The sequence below is a fragment of the Callospermophilus lateralis genome, chromosome 12, assembly GCF_048772815.1.
Source record: "Callospermophilus lateralis isolate mCalLat2 chromosome 12, mCalLat2.hap1, whole genome shotgun sequence".
Taxonomy (NCBI): Eukaryota; Metazoa; Chordata; class Mammalia; order Rodentia; family Sciuridae; genus Callospermophilus; species Callospermophilus lateralis.
In genome coordinates, this window is record NC_135316.1 from 42,997,152 (window position 1) to 43,010,580 (window position 13,429).

General features: G+C 39.6%; 1 protein-coding gene across 1 annotated transcript in view; it reads left to right on the top strand.

Moving 5' to 3' along the window:
- The first annotated feature begins 702 nt into the window (after positions 1-702).
- Ednrb (endothelin receptor type B) overlaps positions 703-13,429 on the top strand; it is a 30,560-nt gene continuing 17,833 nt past the window's right edge. Inside the window, exons 1-2 of the mRNA XM_076872346.1 lie at positions 703-900; positions 1,700-2,232. Of these exons, the coding sequence (XP_076728461.1) occupies positions 1,747-2,232 (486 nt within the window). The 5' untranslated portion in view covers positions 703-900; positions 1,700-1,746. The remainder of the gene's footprint in view (positions 901-1,699; positions 2,233-13,429) is intronic.

A 13,429-nucleotide genomic window follows, 5' to 3' on the forward strand; every position in this document is an offset into this window, starting at 1 on the left:
TTCCCTCTGTGCCATAAAAATGGAGCGTAAGGATGGCAGGCAGAATCCACTTTATTGCTCTGCCTGGTAAATAAATACTACGTTGAATTTGCATGATAGCTTTTCATATCTCCTATATGTATCAGATCCGTTACAGGTGCAATATCAAAATCCCTGAAACGGCCTGGCAGTGACACTTCAGGACTTCAGAGAGAAAGAATTGTGCTAAACAAAAAGAGAGAGCCTTTTCTGGTGCAACGAGGGCCTGAGAAGAAAGGATCGCCCTCTTCCGTGCTGTGGCGTCTGTGGACTTGAAACTTAAGGATAAAACAAAAACACCGCGAAAAGTAGTACTCCTAAGCCAACCAGGTCTTACTATGGCCGCGGGACATTCATCTGAAAGAAAACTGAACTTGGCATTTAAAGTCCAAGTTAACACGTTTAATGCAGAAGCTCCTTCTAGTCTGGAGTCCCAGAGAATCACGCGTACGTGATTACTTGCTCGTGATTTAGTTCTTCTTTGGAAGAACTTAGTACTATGACAAATAAACAGCCTTTTAGGATGCGTCTCTGGCCGAGGACTGCCCTCTCCAGCCAGCAGCTCCGGCTGATGCTGTCCAGGCATCGCCCAAGGGGAAAGGTTGCCGCGGTCGGAAGGCGCGGGAGGAGTCTGCGGTGATGGATGGGGAAGAGACGAATGAATAAAAGTACTTGTCTGGGGACAATAGAGACCCTTAGCGAGCTGTGGAAGCTACAGAGTCTGGCATTCTCTCAAGGTTTCCTCAGAACCAGGCCCGCCTGCAGTACAGGGAGGCGTGGTCTCCTCCGGGAACCGGCTGGAACCTAGCTGCGAGCTGAGCGCGGCCCTTCTGCGTCTGGGCAACTAGGTCTGGGATGAACCTGGGGCGTCCGATCTTCAAGGTAAACGTTCTGACTTAGCGTCTAATTAAAATCAGTGACTGGATCTTGTTCTGGGGCTTCAGCTTGGTTTACTGGTTTGGGCGGGGGGGGGGGGGGCGCGGTTAAGTAACTAGATCCACATAACTTATAGATACAGCAAATTAAAATGAGGTTAAGGTAAAGGCAAGTAAGTGAATGCTGGAAGCCACTTGGAAGAGGCAGAACCTTCCAATTCAAAGCGGATATTCCCCTAAATTGGACTGAGCTGAGAAGTCTCAGATTTTTCTTAGTCCACAGGAGCATTCCAGGGCGGTGCCAGGGGTAACCTTCTTGCAGTCCACCAGGGAGTAGCACGCCCGGAGGTGTCTTTAAATTCAGACGCTGGGTGGTTGAAGTTCCCTTACAAAGCAAAATGTGGCAAATAGCATATGCCCTTGGCCTCCTGCTGCTTTGATGCCCTATTCCCCAGGTTTAACTAAAACATACTTGTCTTTCTCCCCGCACATCGAAGAGCTGTAAGCTTTGCTTGGGACACGCATCCTTCCCTCCCCGCCACACCCCTTCCAGAATGCCCCGCCCCACTGCCAGTGATTTACCCCTTGGCCGGACTTAGGAAATAACACTGGAAGAGGAGTCGGGAAGAAGAATCAACTCACGCGGGCGGGTGACGCTAGCCAAAGTTCCCCACTGGCGCGCAAACTTAAGTTATTTTTGCGCGCGGGTAGTGGAGACGCTTCTGAGCTCTGCGCTAGCGTTCGCAGAGTTGGGCTTGTGGTAGCTGATCCTAGTGTCCTGTCTTAATTCCCCTGCCGGAATCCAGACTAAAAGCAGCACCGCGGTCACCGGACGCCCACTGAAGCAAGCGGCATGCTGACGCCGCCAAGCCTGTGCGGATGCGCCCTGATGGCGCTGGTTCTTGCCTGCGGCGTAGCGGGGGTCAGGGGAGAGGAGAAAGGATTCCCGCCAGCCCGCGCCACTTCGTGGCTTCTGGGGACCCGAGAGATAATGACGCCGCCAACTAAGACCTCCTGGTCGGGAAGTTCCAACTCCAGCCTGCCACAGTCCTTAGCACCTGCACAGAAACCTAAAAGAGGGAGAGTGGCAGGACCCCCGCCACGCACTCCCTCCCTTCCCCCATGCCAAGGAAACATTGAAATCAAGGAGACATTCAAATACATCAACACGGTTGTATCCTGCCTAGTGTTCGTGCTAGGCATCATCGGGAACTCCACACTGTTGAGAATCATCTACAAGAACAAGTGCATGCGAAATGGTCCCAATATCTTGATTGCCAGCCTGGCCCTGGGAGACCTGCTGCACATCGTCATTGACATTCCTATCAATGTCTACAAGGTAAAGAAAGGCTCCTTGTTAATATCCTGGCGGGCTTCTGGGAGGGTCCCAGCTGGAAAGAGGGAGATGAGACAATCTTTAGAAAAAGATTCCTCAAGAATATTCTTCCCCACCTAACAGTAGTCTTTGGACCCAAATTATCTTCTGGTCTAAAATTCTCTCTGGTCTAGTAAACTTCTGCTAAACTTATTAAGACAAGTGTAGTCCCATGACCATCAGCATTATTATCATTGGAAACTTATTAGAAAAGGAGATTTTTTTTCCTACTCATCCCAGACCTACCAAATCAGAAACTCTGGGATGGAACAGAATGATTTGTATTTTTAAAAGCTGTCTGTGTGATTATGTCAAACTGTAAAGTTTGAAAACCACTAGTTCTGAACTCCAGTTATCTGAGTATATCCTCTCTGCTCAAAAGTGGAGTACACAAACTGGCAGTTGACATTACCCGACAGTTTGTTAGAAATGCAAATCTACCCCAGACTTCATCAGATTCTGCATCATAATGTGCTCTGGTGATTCATATGCATATTAACTTTGGGAACCATTGTTTCTGAGGACCCTGAAAGTGGGGGAGCTGAAGTAGGTTTTTAGGAAACAGATGGCCAAGAAGAAAGAAGCCCAGGCAGGTGAGTTGGAAAAACTTCATCTGTTGCAAGTGGCTCTTAGTTGAATGGTCACAACATATCTGGGTTAGATATGTTACTTCCCAGACTCCTTCCTGCAGCCTTCAAGTAGATATTTCCACCATTTTACAGATGAATGATAGGATGTTGAAAGTCTCACAATGAGCCAGAAGATCAGGCCAAAAGTTGTGAGGTTCCAAAGTACAAGACATATGACTGTACCCCGTTGATTATTTCAGGGACCAAGAAGCACTTAAAGTCTGCATTGGTTTCAGTAGTTAATATTGCTGTGTGATTACCACACACATATCAAAGGAAACAGACTTAAAGAACCAGGCAGAACATATGCACCCTTACTGTTTGACTCTAGGGTGTTTTGGAACTCTGGACACATCCCAACCCCTCTGGTCTCAGTTTCCACAACTCTATGATAAGGCTGCTAGTGCCCCCTTCAATGGATTTGTGGTGATAAGAGAACCCGTCTAAGTGAAAAAAGATGGAAAATTTTAAAGAGCTATGCAGATATCTAAAACTCAACCTTCTCATCACCAGCAGCAATAGAAGTTCTATATAAAAGCACAACCAAAGTGTAAGGAAATGAGAATGCACTTTCTGAAATTGCCAGAGGCCAACCCTAGCCTCAGTACAAGACAGAAAAAAATGGACTATAGGGCTGGGACTTGCTGTAAGGGATACTCTGACCTCTGTGGTAGAAATGGTTACCATAAGGCAGATTTATACATTTCCCTTCATGAATGGAAATCCTAACCCTAATAGCCATATTTTAAAAGAATTCCACACATTTCTGAGATTTAGAGATGAGACTCAGGTTATGATTCAGGATCTGGAGGGAAATGCTTTAGGAAATAGGGGATAAATTGAAGAAATCCCAAAATCCTTGATGGCAACTGGTTCTGATGAACTCTACAGGTTTTTTTGGAGAAGTGTGCAATGAACATAGTTGTTAATATGTAGTCACAACTCTAGCAGGACAAGAAGTGACCCATTTGTTCTTTAAGGAGTCCCATAGTCTAAGTCATACCACACCATTTGGCAGAGGCATTTCAATTCAATTCATCAAACTGGAACAGAGAAACTTTCAATACAAGGTATTGTGAGAAATTAAAAAGTGAAACAAGATCCCTCACAAAGGGGAGATTATAATCTAGTTTTGTTAGGTTTGCTCAGAATTTTATGGAAGTTCTGTTTAGGAAGATCTTAGTTTAAAAACTCACACATCTAGTCCCATTAGAAACCTCCCTAAAAAAGCCAGCAGCTGAAGTACAGTGTGAAAGGTGGGATTGAGAATATTTTTGTCTCTTGTGTTACCTCCAAATCAGATGTAAATCAGCTCTTCCAGGACCATCTTACTTTCTGTCTGATCAAATGAGTGTTTTCCGTAAGTGGGGAAATTATTATCTGACTAAGCACCTAGGTTTCCTTTCATTTCAAATTCCTTTACTCCTTCCCTAGGAAGTTACATCCTTTTCCCTGAAGCCATCCAGTCTGTCAAAATTATGTTTTCACTTTTTAAATAAACTAATGAGTCATTACATATCTAACCATCTAGCTCTCTACATTGGGCAGAAACAAATCCATTACATAAATTAGGTCCCATTGCTAAGTTTGAATAACATGGAACCAACCTACATTGTTGCCTTTGGTTTAATTTAAGGCTTAATCCAATGATGGTTAACACTCATTATGTACTAGATGAGTGTTTGTTTGTTTTTTCATTAAATCACTGCAACAACTTTATGGAAAAGGTATTATTATTATCATCCCTGTTTCAGGACAATGGAAACTACATATCAGAGAGGTGAAGTAACTTGCCTGATGTCACAGCACTAAAAAGTGATTAAACTGGGCATGAACCCAGGCCATCTGGCCCTAGAACCTGTGGTCCTCTCCATCCCACTGCACCAAGTGTAATCAGGCAGAGCATGGCTTCCAATGAGCATTGTTAGGACTTCATCTGAGTATATTAGTGGAATTATGTGACACGTGGCAAGTAGGATACTTGGTAAACAAGTACCAGGATTAATTTAATTTGTTTGAGGATTTCTATCTCTTGAAATCCCTTTCAGATAGTCTGCAGTGTATAATAACAATAATATCAGTGGATGTTACTCTAAAGACTTTATTCCATGAAATGCTTAACCCAGGACTGGTTAAAAGTCATCTATTCCTGTAAATAACTGTGGCACTATAGTAAGTTCTTTTAAAACGCATTTAGAATTTCGGAGTAGTCAGGTATAATGATTTCTAAAGAGAATCATTTCTAATTTAAGTGAATTATGAATGTCATTTAAATGTATCTCAAAGTGGGCAACTTGAATCTCTGAGCAAGTAATTTCTAATTTAGTGGGAGGGGGTAGTGCAGTGCTATAGTTCTCTTTGAGAATCCAACTTACACAGTTTCTGGAAGTTCATAGAGTCCCCCATAGCTTTTGTTGATACGTTCTGTGGGTGCAAAAATGTCTGCTGTTTTAATTTATTTAGTGTTGATTAATTTAATTTATTGGATTGCATGATTATTTAACACTAATCTGAAGTTCAGTAATTATAGTGTTCAATAAATTTACAAGCCAGAGAATGTCAGCTTTTGCTGGAAGCCACATCCTTGATGCAGCTATAAAATGGAGCAGGACTTCTCACAGGGGTGCTGCTATGAGGAGCTGACAACCTTGGGAGACATGACTGCCCTGCCCTGCCTGGCATCCCTACAGGAGCTGGGTCCCTAGAAATGTTCAGGTAGAGTCAGCCCACTCTGCAGCCTCCAGTGCCAGGAAATCCTGTATTGAAGATCAGGGAGAGTCTAAGGACACTGAACAAATTGTGGCTACTGAAGCATTTCAAATACTCTAGTGAACATGCTGAAAATCATAAGCCTCATTTACCTATCACATGAGTACACATAAGGCTGTGCCTATATTGCACAACACAATCCAGATGAAAATGGAAAATTCACACATGCAAAGTGGATATTTCAAAATAAATATAGATATGTGTGTATACACCCATACATACATGAAATATTCAATGTTATATGAATGTACAGATACATAAGTAGATACATGAATATCACTTGGCATGGGGCCTGGCATATAGATATCAAATGATAAATGTTATTAGAATGTGTGTGTGTATGTGTGTGTGTGTGTGTGTCTGAATAAGAATGGAAACTGATTTTTAAATTATTTTTAGCTGTTGTTATTACAAATATGACTACAAATAACATGTTTGTACATGTAGCTTTGCACACATAGATGACTATTTCTAGAAGGTAAATTTCTAAAAGTGGAGTTACCAATTCAGAGGTTGTATGCAGTTGTGATTTTGATGCGACTGACACATTGCATTCCAAAGTTATTATACTCTTAGTACTAGTCACTATTTTATATAACCTCTCCACATAAATGTATGTATATTAGTATCTGTTTCTAAAATGTCTATGAATCTTCATTGATTTCCAGTATTTACGAGGTCTTTATACACCTGAACCAGTGGCTAGTGTTTAACTATCTAATGCAGGGGTGACTCTCTCCTTGTTCACGAGCTTCTCACTGTGTTCTTCTTACAATGTGCTAAAATGAGTAGGGTCATCTAGATGTTTGTTCCACTTAAAACCTGTTATCTGACTACTAAACTGTGGTCACTCAGAGGTCAAGAAGCTATGAAGAAAGCAAAAGAGCCGAGTACACTTGTGTACTGAGTGTATTTGGGACAATTTTTATGTTGTTGCTTAGTTTGCTTTGGCAGCGATAATTAAATGACTTGGTTGCAGGTTGGAAAGAAATTTAAAATTCCTGAGCAAATAATGAGTTCTTAAATTATTTTTGGATTTTATTTAACAATATAACTCTCCTTATACTATATTTATATGGATAATTGAGTCAATATAATTCTCAAATGTAGTTTCTTTTATGTGTAAGCAAATTGAATTTGAAAAATAATCTGTAAACTAATAAGGCAGCTATCAGTATTGCATTAACTAGCTTGATAAGAATCCAAATGTAATCAGGTGTGCGATGCCAGTGAAAAGCTAAAACAGCCTCGTGACTCATTGGAGTACTCTTAGATGGTTTTGCTGTTAAGACTTTGCAGGCTGCCTGAAGAGGTAAGGAGGTCGCCTTCTTAGTTCTGAAAGGCCAAGTTGCTGATATTTAACATTTAACTAGTTATGATGGAATATACATAACATTAAAATGCTGGCATGTCAAAAGTGGAATTGCTTCACTGAGCCCACAAATGAGTTTTCAATGAAGTGACCCTGGCAGGTAATCAGATATTCTGTGCCAGAATTTCTCATCAAATTCATCTTCCTCATCCTGTCTTAGACTACTTCTAGTACTTAACAAGTTTGTTCATAATTAAACAGTTTCATAGTTAGAAGGAGAAGTTGATGAAACACCATCAAATTTAACTGTTGAAGTTATAATTTTCTCATCAATAAACTGCAGTATATGCATATGCAGAAATAAAAGACACACAGGTATCATTAGGGAGGGAGTCTAATTTCTTCTAGTTTAATAATATTATAATTAGTCAAATAACTAAGATATTTTAGTGACATTTAAAGATATCTTAATGGCAGAAGCATTTTATGCCAAAAATGGAAACTATATATCTTTGAGATTTACTTATTGATAGCAAAAAAAAAAAAAAAAAAAAAAAAAAAAATTAAGAGGCACCAAGTAAACACAAAGTATTATCTGTTTGTTAAAATGTGTTAAGAATAAGACTATTAGCTCTGGATGACCTGGAATAACAAATAAATACTCCCAACACCCATCCAACATAGTACCTAGAATGGTCAATAACAGATTAATGCTTGTGAAAAAAAATTATGTTATATACAACATATAACTCTATGGACTTTTTCTACTCATACTTTCACAAACATTCAAAAGAAAACAGGGGGAAAGCTTGGTCCCGTCTGTATGAGGGTATGTTAGTCATGACCAAATAACAGATCAATAGCAGAATTCAAATAACAAGAAAACTCCAGACTTGGTGTTTCCAATGCACTGTTTTGTATGTTAGCCATACATTCCTGTGACAAAGGGTTAGCAAACATTGGATCCTGGGCAATGAAAGTTTCCCTAGGTTGACTCTATGGAATTTGTTGTGTTTGCCTTTGATCTGACACTTGGTCACTCCATAAATCCAGGTCTCTAAAAATGTCAAGGTAATGTTTTCTTTCAATAGTGCAAGACTTACCTATCAAAGCATTTACATTTTTTTTTCTTTGCTCACTTAAAGTGAGTTGTTCAAGATTGTAGATATTTCCATACTTGTACAAACGGACAACATGGCCAAGACTCTGTTGTCTCAAGACCAGGCAGCCATGTTCTTCGTCTCACAAAGAAAACCATATAAGGTTCTCTGTGTGGCTCATATGCTATAGTTGATTATTTTTAGAGAAACATGTCAAATGTTAATAAGTGATTAAGTGCTTTCAAGGGTGTTGACAGATCAAGCCTGAGCTGAAATAAGATATGAGATGTAATTTATGATGTGAAACAGTTTCTTTCAGAAGTTTTCAAAGAAGAGGTTGGTTATGTTTGGGAGAAAGCTCAGTGTGGGCACGGGTATACCTTGGCCAACAACTTGTCTAATTTTGTTCCCAATGATTTTGTGTTAGAGTTATTTCTCTTTATCTATAGACCCTCTAATGAAAATATAAAAGAATAAGAAAATGGACGAGATGTGGTGGTAAAAGGCAGGAAGCGGGTAGAGGAGTGGGGACAGGAAGAGAGAGAGAACAGAAGAAAAGGATATAAAGATCATTCTTTCATGAATTTATTATCAAAGCTGACTGAAGCATTTTCCTAGCAATTCTCCTCTTTGAGGCTCCAAACCGTACTCATGCTTTTGGATCGGTTTCCCGTCTGTACTTCTCTCGCAGTTTCATGAAAGGAGGAAAACTATTCTTGGGTTGTTTACATTGTACACATCACTTGGTGTTTACAAACTATTTTAAGAGTTTTAAAATTCCATAGTAAACAGACATCTTCTGATACTAAGATGATCAATGTTCATTAATATATTCCACAGACAGAAATAGGTCTAAGTACGTTATGAGAAATTACTTAATGAAGATTTTTCAATTCATTCAGTTGGAGAATCTTATTCCAAGGCCATAGGTTTCTCATTCTCTAGTTTCTTCAGGTGTCCCCTGATCTTGAAAGATCTACCTCAGATAAATGAATCTAATGACTTTGTTGGATCTTTTCAAGATATACAATGTGTCAATGAAAGTTGTTGGGTTTTTTGTTTGTTTGTTTGTTTTGGGTACTGAAAACTGAACCCTCTGAGCCACATATCCACCCCCTTTTTACATTTGATTTTAACATCAGGTCTTACTAGGTTGCTAAGGGCCTTGCTAACTTGCTGAGGCTAGCTTTGAACTCATGATCCTCCTGCCTCAGCCTCCTGAGCCTCTGGGATTACAGTTGTGAGCTACCACACCTGGCTCAATGATAGTTTTTAAGCATAAACTGTGGGTATTCTTTTAAGTTCAGATAATAGGGGAGTAGCAATCCAGTTTCTTACCGGTCTATTACAGACTTAGAAATAAATTTTACTGTGATACTTATAGAGAAATATATTTGAGGTAAACTTCAATTTCTCCTAAGAAATATATTCAAAATATCTTTTCTGTCTCTGCTTCTCTTAGAGGTTTTGTTAGAAGAACTTTAATTCATCAACATAAAACCATTGTTCTATTTCAGTAAGTCATAGGAATCTTTCCAGAGCAATGGAGCACCCTATGTTTTGTGGGTGTGTATGAAAGAAACTCCCCAGGAACTCTGCCTGGCACAACTCCAGGGGGTACCAACTGCATCATGACCTATTTAAATGGAGCCCCTGGGGAATAGGTTGACATTATTTCTGACCCACATATTTCTAACCCACATATCACAATCTTTGAGTGATTAAGTGCATTTTGATGTTCACAGAGTAGAACTTGTAATTTATATTTTTCCCCCGAGGGCATGAATACAATGAATGTCAAAAAGATTTTCTATACACTTGACCGTAGCTTACTTTGAATTCTCTCTATGTATGAATTTAAAAAATAGGAGTTCTGACATGGAAATCCTTGAATGGGGATGTCCTATCTTATTCAAACACTGAAAAACTTATCTGCTATAGGAAACCTAGATAAAAAGAGAATACACCCTTAACTGGGCCGTGATGTGCAAGCACTCCATTATTTTCCTCTTCTGACTCTTTGTAAAAACACTTCTGTAACCGGTCCATTGAAACAAATGCTGCTAACAATTCATCACAAGATGGAACAGACCAGTGTCCTCCTTGATGAGCCGCTCACCCACCCTCTAAATTGTCATCTCTTACAATGTCCATGTTTATAGCAGCCACCTTCATCACACTTACAGTTCCCCAGGGACAGAAGTTTCTCACCAAGTCACATTAGATGGTGAGAAACAGTAGGATCTGTTTAGTATCAGTCATTTCCTTGACAAGTTCGAGTAGGAAAGAGAGTGGGGGATGAATTTTTGTCTTTCACCTTTTCCTGCCTGCTGGGAAGGACAGAAGTCCAACAAGAGTACAGCCTGCCCTCCAGCCCTGATCCCAGATTCCTGCCTCTGCATGTCAGGAAGACCTGATCATCCACCTGGACTACAAAATACAAAAAGCTAATGCACAGTCACCACATTTTTCCAAAGAATATATTTAGAAAATGAGAGTAAAAGGCTTCGGACAATTGTTTATCATTGGTTTTTGCCTTGTGCTCAAATGCATTCATTCATTCACTCATTCATTCATTTTTACTCAAAAAGCACTCAGTGTGCCTCTGTGGGCCAGGCTCTGTGCTAGGCATTATAAATCTGTAGAATATTCTGAAACAGTTAAAGCTCAGTATATACTCTCAAATTTAAAGATTAGAAAAAGCAAGTGGCGTGTTTGGTTAATGAGGCAAGTGAACATTTACTAGTGCAAGACGATTAGAGTTTCCTGTGGGAGCTTAATTCCTTTTGGCATGAACAGGGTATGTATTAACAGATTTAAAAAAAAAAATTGTTAGGAATGTAATTTTTAATTAAAGGAGAAATGAAAATGTAAATCTTTCAGTTGGAGAGATTTCGTATTTTTACAATATCTTTAAAGGAATGATATTTCCTATTCATGTTCTTATCCTTTTAGAAAAAAATTTAAAACTATGTCACATAAGAATAATTTTATGATGTAATATAAAAATAATTTATTTAAATTCTCCTTTTTTCTTTCTTGGTCATCCCAACACAAAGTTATGAAATGGTGGCTAGCCTCAAATAGGAACCCTAGAACCACTATGTTTATTTATTTGTTTGTTTTTATCATCCAAAAGAAATGTGCTAGGGAACAATATAAGCCTGAGGGGAAAAGGGAGCAGAACTAACATAAGCTACCACTTTGTCATGGGAACACGCACTGCCAGGAGGACCTAATGCTAACAAATCTGTTGAGTTAGATCGGACAGCATGATGTGAAAATCAGTGTCAGTTGCGGGAGAATCTGCTAACTGGTTCACTTTTGGTAAATATTAGGCGACAGATTTTTCAAACTTAATTTTAATCAGAACCTAAAAATTTAACTCATGGGAAAGGATACTGAACTCCAATTTCCTTTTAGTGGTAAGACTGACTTTTTTCTTTTTTGGTGCTGGGGATTGAACCCAGGGCCTAATGCACGCTAAGCATGCACTCACCACAGAGCTGTCCCCTAGCTCGGGACTGACTTTTTTGTTTACATGTTTGATTTGTCTTTGGCATTCAGACCTTGCCCTTAAGTTATCTAGTTAATGGGATAAAGTCCAAAGAAAAAACTAAAAATAGGGACTAAGAAATGTGTTAATGCTGGGTTTGAAGTTGCTTCCTCTTGCAATAAAGCAAATCAATTTCCTCTGCAGAGGGGGAAGTTGTCTTATTCGATTTGAAATTATAGATGGTGACTACTGTTATTTTTTTTCTAGTGAATGGTGAGAGAGTGAATGTCCAGGAATCATAAAAAATCTGTAAGAACATTCCCTCACACCAAATATTAAAAGATGGCACCTTGGATGAGAATGATTTTATTACGAAACTTCACAGCTTTCCCATAACCAAGACTTTGTTTTGCATTAAATAAGAAATTGATGTCTTTGCATTTAAATAAATTCCAAAGCCATGCACAGAGACTGCCTTGCTAGTGGCATTTCAGTGACAAAGATGAGCATCATCATAGTGGGCATGTTTTCTGTCATAGGGTATCAGGCTGTGCTGTGTCTCCACAGAGCCTTCTGATCAGAGAGAGGCAAAGGCTGAGCTTCTAGGAGGAAGAACACTTAAAGTCCTGCCACTACAAAATGTCCATCTCACTACAAAATAATGGAAGCAGCAGTGCAAACTCTTACCCTGTCTTCCTGGTTTCGCAGAACCAGTAGCATCCAGTTTTGAATCAAAAGCATGAAATTCTGAAAATTGATGAAGGATAAGGGTGCCTTCTGGATAGACCTTTTCCTTTCAATATTTAAGAGTGGAAAATTGTAATCTCTCAGTTATGAGTAGGTTTCTTACTATCTCTGTGTTGAATTTGAAGAGCATTGTTACAATTTTCAGTTTATGTTTCCCTATCTTCTGTGATAGCTTGGGTCAGAGGTTGGGCTGCAGGCCTCCCAGTGGTATGAAGAGCTGTAATCCAATTTCTAGGCTGAGCCAAAAACAATAGCAACCTCAAAACAGAGCTGGGATTCAGTGCAGAACTCATTTTCATTGGCTGGCCTGCTTCCCCTACAAAGGCCTGGACACTCAAGCGTTTTGATTCTTCTGATGGCTGTACCTACATGATATCAACATTAACATATTTGGAAATAATTTGAGAAGGAATATAATTTTTAAAAATAACCAACTGTTTGGATATTATATAAGTAAAGTAGCTAGGTATTTCTCCAGAGAAATAATAGAACCAGTACAATAAATAGATAAATGCAAGAGTGGATAATGAGGACTTGATTCAAGAGATTATGGAGTTCAAGGGGTCCCACTATCTGCCATCTACAACCTGGAAATCCAGGAGAAGCCAGTATAATTTAGTCCACCTCCAAACATCTGAGAACCAGGGGAGTGGATGGTCTAAATCCCAGTTCTGAGGAGCAGAGAAGATGAGATGAGGTGGAAAGCCAAAGGTGTCAATTCCTCCTGCCCCCATCTTTGTTCTGTTCTTCAACAGATTGGATGATGCCCACCCACTCTGGGGAGTCCCATTACTGAGTACCCAGATCAAATGCTGATCTCACAGACATACCCAAAAATATATAATCTGGGCCCCCCAGAGGCTGGTCAAATAAGCACATAAAGTTGACCATCATACTAGGTTATTAGGAAAAAAAATTACTCTGAGTTTAGACATTGTACCACTGTTTTTAACACATAGCTAAGGGTTTAGAAATATTTTATTTAATTCCAAGTATTATTTTTGTAAGATCAGTTCTTAAAAGCACTATCTTGCAGGTGTCATTGTGGTTATAAGCATAGATTCTGGAGTCGAACCAGCTGGGTACAAATGTGGATCTAATACTTAAG